Source organism: Monomorium pharaonis, chromosome 9 (genome assembly GCF_013373865.1).
Source record: "Monomorium pharaonis isolate MP-MQ-018 chromosome 9, ASM1337386v2, whole genome shotgun sequence".
NCBI lineage: Eukaryota > Metazoa > Arthropoda > Insecta > Hymenoptera > Formicidae > Monomorium > Monomorium pharaonis.
Window position 1 is genome coordinate 18187669 of NC_050475.1, and position 11384 is coordinate 18199052.

Genomic DNA, 11384 nt, shown 5'->3' on the forward strand with positions numbered 1-11384 from the left:
ATATACCAACCTTTTTTGTTTCTTTAATCCAAAGAAAAGGAAAGATGTAAAGGATTCTGTCCATAAGTGCTCATGTAAGAAACAATTGTTTGTATTTATTGGCGACATGTATTAAATTGATTTTATAATAGCGAATACGCGAGAATCAGCATTCTGCTAACACAACAAACGAATAAGTTGGAAAGGAGAACTTATATTCTTAGAGCGTGAGAATTTCAGAGGCCCTTGATTCCAAGAGTTTCTCCATCGAGCTGACATCTTTGCACCATCCGTCAAGGCGTTGTACCATCCCGGCAATCTGACTGCGATCTAAAACGCGTGGTTGCACCCACGTCATATTGACGGTGCCAGCCACTTGATCTATGGCACCTCGCACAAGACCCTGAGCAAGAGCTTTCATTACTAGCAATTCCACTTCGCCGAGAGGTAAACGCGTCTCCTGAGAAATTTCCGCGAATGTTAGCTGTCTAAAAAGGAAAACGTCGTATGTTTATCATCTAGTATTTAACTTTGAGGATTAAGAACATAGCATATACTCATAACAAAATTATAAAATAAAATCCATGGGAATAGTTGACTCATACTTTGTAAGTACCAAGTTTAAATTGAATTTTCAATATAAATTGTACTCTACGTTTTAAAAATATCTTTAAAAAAAAAAAAACAATTATATATACCGATTGTTGGCTTGCCGCTTGAAGGTCATCTCCATGAGACAAAGTAACGAGATCTTTTGCCTCAATTTTAATTCTTGTGCTGCTAGATCAGCCACTTTGCTCCATTGCGGCTTCAATCTCTCCAATGCGACGATATCGCCAGCATTAAAGGCTTGCAACAAATCAACAAGCCAGTTGTTTGGTGTGCCTTTTAATGACTCCAATACGGGATGCGCCAGCAATTCTCCAAGATTATAGACACCTTCACCCAAGAGTGCGGCAAGTCCAAGAAAGAAAGCATGCTGCTCTTGCTCTTGTCTGCTCAAACTACTCAATTCGATGCAACCTAAATATCTTGACAATTAAAAGAAAAAAGAAAAGTGTAATTGATTAGTTTATAGATGTCTAAGTTTTCTCAATTTATACATATTGTAAAGATACCTTAATGCTGTGCGATAATATTCCGCGTGTTTGCCCTGCAATCTATATAATCGACTAGCAAGAAGATAAAAACGTCCATGAACCGTTGTCACACCATCGGCATTGTCTAGCATAGCCTCCACTTCCTCGATGATCTTCTTTGCTTGCTCCTGATTGTTTAGTTTATCTAATAGAATCTGCCCCTTGAGAACCTTACACAGGGCGACAGCTTCATTGTTGCTCTGGACCTTTGCCTCTGTCTTCTCCAGAAATTTAATCGCCTCTTGCTTATCTTGAAATTGTTGTATCACATGAGCCAGTATTTCCACCAACGACAATGGATTTATTCTATGGGGAAACAACAATCTTAATAGCTAATGAAATTAACAAAGAGCGTGTGGATATAGGACAACTAATATAGGTGAGAATGTATACTTCACCATATAAGGTCTTACATACTATTTAAAATTGAAATAAGGCCTAATTGGCAATGCTCACTTGTTCTCAAAGGTCGACAGGAAGTTGCTGTAAAGCTGCACAAGATTATCTCCCTGCTGAAGCACTGGATTCTTTACAAACGTCTCTAGTTTCAGCGTCAGCTGATGCCAAAGCCTGCAAGTCACCGAGACGGGGAAGAGTCGTCACTATATCTCATCATTCTGTGGGGGGTCCGCCGTAAAAAATATCATAACTGTCGTATTTACCGTTTGCTGTAGAGTTCCTCAAGCTGCGCCCACTCCGCGGCCAGCTCTTTGTCAGCAACATTTTGCTTTTGACTAAGAAAAGTGTTAACATCCTTCACCGCCACGGTTGCCGCCATGCTTGATGATACTACGAATGAACGCAAGAGATGTCACTTTTGACTCTTTTTATCTGCACTGTATTACACCTTTGCACTCCATATTACGTCTTGCCAACGCTCGGCAATGGCCAATAAGAGAATTTGTTTCCTAGAAATTTTAATTAATATTAGAGAGAAACTTGAGAGCGCGGTCATCGCGTCGTTTTAGGATGTTTTCACATCCATCTTTTCACATCCATCAGCGCCTCTACGTGCATAAAATGTGCACATTAAACTATGTAGTCAAATATCTATGAATCCCATAGGTAATGTGTATGACTTTTTGGGTCTCTTCTATGCTATGTCCACGTTTATTTGATTTTGTTTCATGCTATACCCGTAAATTTTACAATTATACGCATTCATATTTTAAATCTGTTTTATGCAAATGTGCATAATCGTGTTCTATAAATGTGCAATACCACATATACATGATATAAATTCAATTAATTGATTGATTTGATAAAAATTCACTCACCGATTGCTGTCGCTGCTCCTGTTGCTGCTGCTGCTGCTACTGCTACATTCCTTTTCCGGAATACCGAGTAGCTCTATGGATGCCGCTTTCTGCTGACATCATCCTGCTATTCTCGAACTGCACATTAATAACGATCGCCCGATACTTTTATTCGGAAATCCCGATATTACGAATAATATATCACACATATCACACACGAGTAAAACGTAAACCGCGCGCGAGAATTTCACTTGGCGCGATCGTTACATTTGAAAAAATACGTTAAAAGTACGGCACGTCAAGACACACTGAACAGAAGTAAATCAATTCGCTCCCAGAGTTTTGTATCACTGTATGATTGCGCGACAACTAGTAAATAAGTTTTATTATTGGCACGATTCCACTGAACGGATTGCGTACCCTCCTCGAGCGAATACGCGCACACGAAAACTTTGCCTGGAACGAAAATCAACATGCGAAAGTGGCGTGACGTCACGTAACTTCGCGGAAGGCCGAGGAAAACCGTTCGAATGAAAACTACGCGCCGAGACACAACAAACGGAGGTAAATTTGTTTCGAAAATTTCGTATGCTCGCACGACGATTAGTAGCACTTCACAATTAGCACTCGCGATATTTTACAGAACGTATCCTCTTCGAGCAAACACTTGGCTCGAACACACACGCGAACACTTACTCGAGATCGAAGGCAAACGCACGACGCCGCGCTTTCGATCTCACGGCTCGCGTATCGTTTGCTAGCAGCACGACGGCACTCTCACCACAACACCGTACCTGCATAATACCGCACAATTCAATTCTGAATGCGAAATACGCACGGAGTCGACAGAGCGTTTGAATGACTGACCGGCGGCGCTGGAGTGGCGTACGTGACTGGGGAGCGCGGAGCAACGAAGCAACATGGCGGCAGCGACGCAGGCGCGGCGAGTGGCGCCGACTAGCGCCGAGTACCGCCGAGTCTGCCTGCCAGCGGTCACGTACGCCCCGTACGTTGCTGCCGCCATGTTTCTTCGCGCTCCAGCGCCGGTCGGACCATCGGACACTCTGTCGACTCTGTGCGTGTCTCGCGTGTCCAGAATTCATTGTGCGCAGGTACGGTATATTGTGTTGAGAGTGTCGTCGCGCTAATAAACAACCCGCGAGGCATGTGAAATCCCGTAAGAGAGGTCGTATTCATGGTAAAGCGCGGCATCGTGCGTTCGGTTTCGAGTGAAGTGTTCGCGTGCACGTTCGAGTAAAGTGTTTGCTCCGTTCGGTAGAATGTCGATCGTGCCAATAAAACTTTTATTAGTCGTCGCGCAATCATACAGAGATACGAAACTCTGGGAGCGAATTGATTTACTTCTGTTCAGTGTGTCTTGACGTCCCGTACTTTTAACGTATTTTTTCAAATGTAACGGTCGTGCCAAGTGAAATTCTCGCGCGCGGTTTACGTTTCACTCGTGTGTGTAATATATTATCCGTAATATCGGGATTGCCGAATAAAAGTATCGGGCGATCGTTATTAATGTGCGGAGAAATATGTAGCAGTAGCAGCAGCAGCATTAGCAGCAGGAGCGGCGACAGCAATCGGTGAGTGAATTTTTATCATATCAATTAATTGAATTTATATCATGTGTATGTGGTATTGCACATTTATAGAACACGATTATGCACATTTGCATAAAACATTTAAAATATGCATATAATTGTAAAATAGACATAGCATAGAAGAGACCCAAAAAGTCATGCATATTACCTACGGGATTCATAGATATTTGACTACATAGTTCAATGTGCACATTTTGTGCACATAGAGGCGCTGATAAATGAAAACACCTAAAACGACGCGATAACCGCTCTCAGGAGTCTCGGGTTCCCCTCTGTTAATATTTTGTCCAATACTTTCATTGGACGTCAAAATTTTAAATATATATCTTAGTTTAAAACTATTTGTATATATCAATATCATGTAAAAAATTTGTTATTAAATATATTATATAATTTTATATTTATTATATTTTATAATTATATTTTTACATATAGAAAAATGTCAAGCCGCAATAGATATAGGATCCGACATTAAAGACGACCGAAAATATATCTCTATTAAATAAATTAAAAGATAATATTTACAATTTAACACGAGTAATCGCAGAGTAATCCGAAGTCTGTGTTCAAACTATGAGCGAACTTTTTACCGTGCAGGGATTACATTTAGTATAACGGCGACTGTCTCTTTACAATTATTTCCTTAATAACTAATGTACAAGATGAATTTTTATATTGTCTTAATACATTTTACGTAATATACACAATCTCTACAACTGTACATTAATATAATTGTACTATCGAGATATCTAAGAGTTTAACAACATATAATTTCAATATTTATTGGAGAAAGAATGATGGGGCCTTTCCAAAAAATATAAAAGAAGCGATTACACTGATAGCACAGAATCAAAAAATGGATATGTCTTCATTCTACGATAATCTCATTAACAACTTTGGCAAACTTCTTATCACCCCAACATTCGAATGCTACTCGTTAAATTTCTATAGAACTCGCGCGAACACACGCACAAGAAACGTCACAGAACAATGTATAGTCTTTACATCAATATTTCGAAGATAGATTTACGATGAAGACAGGGCGGCGACTCCGGGTAATACTTTACCCTCCAGGAGTTCCAGACTCGCGCCGCCGCCGGTGCTCACATGACTCACTTTGTCCTCCGTTTTCCATTTGGCCGCGCACGTCGCCGTGTCGCCGCCACCGATGATGGTGATCGTTCCTCGAGTTGTTGCCTCGACGATGTTGTCCATCAAGCTCTTTGTACCCTTACTGAAGTTTTCGAATTCAAATACCCCCGCTGGACCGTTCCACACTATGACTTTTGCTCTCTTAATTGGTTCTGTACCAGGAAAGTATAATCATTTTTTTACGAGTACTTTAAAGAAATCTTTGATATGTGAATAAAAGAAATATGATCGCACCTGCAAATAAATCTCTTGATTTTGGGCCGACGTCGAGACCCATCCATCCATCAGGTATACCATTCTCGATATCTGCAGCACTCACTGCTGCGTTCTCCGCAAATTTATCGGCGGTCACGAAATCTACCGGCAAGTGAATCTGAACGTTATTTTTCTTTGCTTTATCCAACAAGTCGTTTACAATTTTTGCTCCCTCTTCATCATATAATGAATTTCCAATCTAAAATCATGTAAATATAAAAAATAAGAATATCTAATCGCAAATATCACTGTTGTTTTTGTAGTTCTTATCAAATGTAACATACCTTCATATTTTTTGAAACTTTTAAAAATGTGTAAGCCATACCACCTCCAATAATCATTTCGTTTACTTTGTCTAGGAGATTGTTGATTAACTGAATCTTGTCAGCAATCTTAGCCCCTCCAAGAATAGCTAAAAATGGTTTCTCTGGATTATCCAGAGCCTTTGCAAAGTATTCGAGTTCTTTTTTCAATAGAAAACCACTCGCTCTTATATCAAACCCATCTCCCATCATAGAACTGTGAGCACGATGGGCAGTTCCAAAAGCATCGTTTATGTACACATCTCCTAGTTTTCGCAGAGACGCTCTAAATTCAGTGACTTTATCCTTGTCAGCTTTAATCTGAAATAATTATTTACATTCATAGTTTATATTGAATTAAAAACAATAGCTCGAGTAATATAAAAATAATTGTACACACCTTACTTCCATCAGGACCTATTCCTTTACCCTCTTCCTCAATGTGAAATCTTAGGTTTTCCAACAAAATAATGGTACCGGGTGCAGGATTGGCACAAGCAGCCTCAACCTCGGATCCAACGCAATCGTTCAGAAACAGGATCTCCTTTCCTAACAAGGTTTTCAGCTCCTCGGCCACGGGTTTCAACGTGTACTTTTCATCCCTCTTACCATCCGGTCGACCCAGATGAGACATCAACACGACCGATTTGGCCTTTTTGTCAATGGCGTACCTCACTGTGTCTAGCGCAGCAACAATTCTTTGATTATTTGTTATTTTTCCCTCCTTCAGTGGCACGTTGAAGTCGACTCTGGAAAGTCATGTTGTTCAATTATATTTTCATTGCGTTTGCGCGTATTCACTTCTTGCTGCCGCCTTTTCTCAACAAAATCAATGAAAAGTAAAAAATCGTACACATACCGTATAAGTACTCTCTTATCTGCCAACTCCACCTTGTCGATGCTGAGCTTGTTAAGCGCCATGGCGATGATGCTTTCTCTCGTGATCTGGTTCACCGCGATGTCCCTGGAGAAGAGGCGAGTATTGCCGGGCGTGACAACGAGTCTTGCTAACCCTTTATCAACGAGACACGTAATGTCACTCGATCCACCGCTGCCACTCGACGAGTCCGAGCCGCGACAAACCGTTGTTCCAAAGTCAAAGCAAGGTCGCCGAGCGTGGCGACCTCCCGTAATTTTCAACAGCGCTCGACCCGTCCGACTCAACCGGATCATCGCCCCGGGTCGCAAATCCTAATGAACCGGATTTGCGGTTTTGCACGATCTTTGTACGTTAGATATATTGCTATAATGTCGCGGAATTTTTTTTCCGGAAAAAAACATCTCTGCGAAACATTAAAAACAAATTCTTATCACGAAATGTCGGCTTTATCATCGGAAGTAATTTGATTAATCGGCTTACTTAATTGTAACTCGTATCTTAGTTTACATTCGATTTTTTAATACGCGTTCAGATATATCCAGGATTGCATAGTAATTATTAACTATTATAATTAAAAATTAAGTAAAGTTAATATATAACTTTTAATTTAACTTTAATTAATTTATTTTCTCTGTTAAATTCTTTTTATAACATGTAAATTTATTAATATTTTTCCTAAGTCCAAAATTTTTATCTGTGTAAAAGAAAAAATTATAAAAGAAGAAATACATTATTCCCACGTATAAAAAATCAATATTTCTTTATTATTGATCAAACTCAATTTACAAATAAAATTTAATATTCTTATTTGATGATCTATATTATAATTGTTTTGAATAATCAAATTTAAAAAATTAGAACTTTCTAATTTAATATGTAAATATTTTTCAAAATTTTTTATGTTATTTATATAATTAAGAAAATTAAATGTGAATTGAGCGTCTTATACAAAATCAATTGAGTTCACTGCGATATTTAAGAAATATATACATATACATATATGTGAATATATTAGAAATTACTAAATATAAGAATTTTGCATAAAAAGTGAAGAATTCAATAATTCAATCGATGATTTTGATGAACTAAACAATAATCTTGCAATATTTCATTTGTCATTACAATAAATTTTTTAAGTATACTGATTGGCTAAAGGATAGAGAATTTCAGTGGACTTGAAAACTTCTCTAGCCTTGCAGCCAATCAACACGATTGGAAAACTTGTTATACGACAAATGATACGTTGAAAATTCGTCTTTATCACACCTGCTATTTACGAATGGCGCCAATTTCTAAGGTTATCTTCAGGTTATGCTCAGCGACATCACGTTGATAATTAAGTAGAAAATAATCGTTAGCGGTGAATGACACAACCGCAAAAGAAAGTGAATTCGATGACATATTAATGTGATTGGTACCGTGGACTAAAGATATTTCGGAAATACGGGGCAGGATGGAATCCGACGACACATATCAAGACGAAAGTGACGGTATCATTCTCGAAAAAGATCGTTATTTTCTTAAAATTTGCTATATAGATATATTTACATTATGCTACATAAATACACGCATAATTTTATTATCATGTCGATTGTTTTAATGTTAAATGTTGAGGTCTATTACTTTTTTATATTAATTCCCAAATATTTTTATCATAGTATTTTGTACAGGTACAGGTATCTAAAGTATTTTCTACAGCTGTTTTTTGTAGTCATTTTATTGACAAATGACTTATGGATTTAATCGCAAGGATTTAAGCTAATTTGACACATTCAGCTAATTTGAGAGTGCTAGTTTTTTTTAAACTATTATATTTACTTATCCGAACAATATGATCACATATAGTAAATTCAAACAACTCAATAATTTATTATCGAAAATAATAACGTATCGATCGTTTTTGTTGAAAGAGCATTTTAATATTATTCTTTCTAAAATAAAAAACATACAAGTTTCATAGATACATATACATTTCATAAGATACATTATTATTCTAGCAAGAGACAGTGCAAATCTTGCAATGTCAATCCCAATAGTGAACAAACTTTTTGATGTGCATTATAAAGTTGGGAAAGGTGCGTTTAGCACAGTTTACTTGGCTACTTTAAAGTCTTCAGATGGACGCAAGAAGTTTGCATTGAAACAATTGATTCCTACCTGCCATCCCGACAGGATTAGACGCGAATTGCAATACTTGCAATTATTAGGGTAAGTTAAGCTAATTTTAAATAAAAAGAACAGCATTTTAAGTAGCACAAGGATAATATTATAATAATATACCTCTAGATAATTGAGCTCAATATAGCCTGCAATAATATTTCGCAATCCAAATATTGTGCAATAATATTGAGTGTTTAGGAATCATTTCATAGAAAGAAAATATATTGTTGTTTTACATATAATTTTATATATAATTTTCTATAATTAAAAACATTGGCAAGAATGTACTGAATATTTCAGAGGAAAAGATTACATTGTTGGATTGGAATTAACTTTGAGGCACCGCAGTTCGGTAGTATTTGTAATGCCGTATATGAGGCACAATAAATTCTCAGTAAGTTTGCTATTTACATTCGAGTCTATGTATAGCATAATCTCTCATGATAATTATTAAAATACTCGTGATAATTATGAATATTAGGAATACATTCAAGATATGAGCGTTGAGGAAACAAAGGATTACATGAGAGCACTGTTAACTGCTTTACGAAGAGTTCACAAATTTCATATCATACACAGAGATGTAAAACCTAGCAATTTTCTTTATGATCGTACAAATAGAAGGTAAACTTGTACGATAAAATATATTTTTTTCTATGACACAAAAAAATTACGATTAATTTTTATTTAGATACTTATTAGTGGATTTTGGCCTTGCACAAGAATGTCACGAGGAGAAACTGAAAAGTACGAGAAAAATAAGCGACGAGAGCATTGAAGTACAAAGCGGAACAAAACGGAAGAGATTTAATGAAGTAGAGTAACATTTTATATGAGTTATTAAAGTAGCCAGACAGTTTGTATCTCTCGTAATTTGTTTTAGAATAACTTGAGTCTTCAACCTAATTTTGCTGTTAAGAAAACTGTGAATAATAAATGTCATTGTTTTGGAAAACCTAAAGTATGCCTAATATGTTTAAATGAACCGCAACAAGTAGCATCTCGTGCGGGCACGCCGGGGTTTCGTGCCCCAGAAGTTTTATTGAAACATGTTTTACAAACATCAGGTATGTTGAAAAATATTCGTATAACGTTGAAAATAAATCCTTGTACATCTAGAAAGAATAAAAATTTCAGCGATTGATATCTGGGCTTGCGGTGTAATAATGTTATGCATACTCAGTGGTTCACAACCGTTTTTTCGCTCGCCTGACGACTGCACAGCTTTAGCAGAAATTACGACAATATTTGGCTCTAAAGAAGTACAAAAATGTGCACAAAAATTAGGTACTTTAACAAATACTGCGATTACGACAAATGACTCATTTATTCAAATTCTTATGTTTTTTATTTCATTAATTTTTATTAATTTTGTATATTATTTTTATTATTTATTATTTATTTTCTTTTTGATTCAGGTAAAAAAGTTATTTTTAGTGAAAATTTGCCAAACATGGATATTATATCTTTGTGCTTAAAATTAAAGGAAAGAAACAAAAAAAATACAATATACGATACAAACAATAGTATACATAAGGTATATCTTTCATTTATATTTAAAATATTTTTTATTTAATGAAGCAATATTGCAGAAAGTATAATAATTAATTAAATCTATGAATTTTCATTAAAATTATAACATTGGCCAAATTAAAAAACCTCCTAACTTTATTTTTTTACGAAATTGAGATTTATTTCATACGACTTATCTTGACAAGAAAAATTGTACGAAATAAGTACCTTAATTTCGCAAAAAAATGGAGTTGGAAGGTTTTCGAATTTGATTGACAATTGCCGAATATTATTATATAACTATTGATAAGGATTTTGCTGTTAGCAATGATTTTAATGTCTTTTTAATACATGAGAATTTTGTTGTCAAACAAAATCTTTATATTAAACTGTCGTTCTTATTGCTTCAGTAACGTACAGAATAATTATCTTACAATGTCTTAAAATCATGATAAAACTTTAAGGTACCACCAGATATCGAATATCCCAAGGAAGCATATCATCTTTTGACAAAACTTCTAGATTTAGATTATAAGACACGTATTACTGCAGATCAAGCATTGGCTCATCCCTTTTTAAATTCGTGATATATTAGAGCATGCCTATGTCAATGTATGTTTTATAATACATGAAAGTAACATTTTTGTAATTGTTATTTTGTTAAAATTTCAACTTTAGTTCATTATGTTTGTTGTTTGTTTTAAATTGTAGTTTACAATACATTTTCGTATTAAAATAAATTGTTTAAGGGTTTCTTTATAAGGATTTTTTAATATTTTCTAAAAAACAAAATTTCAAGATTTATTAATATAACAAATAGTTGGAAAGTTTTGATCTTGAAAAATGATCTCCTAATATATTGTCATCTTTTATTTTATATATATATGATTTATTTTTTAAATAAATTTAAAATTTACTTTGTTTTTAGAGTTTTCTGATATATATTTAATCTTTATAAAAGATTTGTAAAAATTTTTGTGATTGTTAAATAGCATAATTGATATGTGATATTAAAAAATAAATATATTATAAATATGTGTAATGTTATTAAATATATGTAATATCGTATTTAAAAAATACTATTCTTATACATTTGTATAATCATGAAAGCATAATTAAATACATGCGATAATGATTTT

At 35.2% G+C, this 11384-nt stretch overlaps 3 protein-coding genes across 4 annotated transcripts; 1 reads left to right on the plus strand and 2 right to left on the minus strand.

Annotated features, from left to right (window-relative positions):
• Window positions 1-75: 75 nt before the first annotated feature.
• Window positions 76-1938, minus strand: LOC105837193 (26S proteasome non-ATPase regulatory subunit 13). Its single transcript, XM_012681761.2, has 5 exons — window positions 1781-1938; window positions 1575-1688; window positions 1098-1424; window positions 678-1010; window positions 76-467 (listed from the first exon to the last, which is right to left on the minus strand). The coding sequence occupies exons 1-5, from the start codon at window positions 1894-1896 to the stop codon at window positions 200-202; spliced, it is 1158 nt and encodes a 385-aa protein (XP_012537215.1). The 5' UTR covers window positions 1897-1938; the 3' UTR covers window positions 76-199.
• Window positions 1939-4365: 2427 nt separating this feature from the next.
• Window positions 4366-6841, minus strand: LOC105832955 (phosphoglycerate kinase). Its single transcript, XM_012674306.3, has 5 exons — window positions 6553-6841; window positions 6094-6442; window positions 5676-6014; window positions 5371-5590; window positions 4366-5288 (listed from the first exon to the last, which is right to left on the minus strand). The coding sequence occupies exons 1-5, from the start codon at window positions 6612-6614 to the stop codon at window positions 5011-5013; spliced, it is 1248 nt and encodes a 415-aa protein (XP_012529760.1). The 5' UTR covers window positions 6615-6841; the 3' UTR covers window positions 4366-5010.
• A 789-nt stretch (window positions 6842-7630) lies between these two features.
• LOC105832962 (cell division cycle 7-related protein kinase) lies at window positions 7631-11275 on the plus strand. 2 transcript variants are annotated; one of them, XM_012674315.3, is made up of 9 exons: window positions 7631-8063; window positions 8571-8781; window positions 9034-9127; window positions 9215-9357; window positions 9425-9548; window positions 9617-9800; window positions 9871-10020; window positions 10152-10270; window positions 10710-11275. In XM_012674315.3, the coding sequence occupies exons 1-9, from the start codon at window positions 8027-8029 to the stop codon at window positions 10830-10832; spliced, it is 1185 nt and encodes a 394-aa protein (XP_012529769.1). In that variant the 5' UTR covers window positions 7631-8026; the 3' UTR covers window positions 10833-11275. The 2 variants fall into 2 exon arrangements, with proteins under 2 accessions (XP_012529769.1, XP_012529770.1); XM_012674316.3 differs by lacking the exon at window positions 10152-10270 and having other exon boundaries at window positions 7799-8063.
• Window positions 11276-11384: the final 109 nt, after the last annotated feature.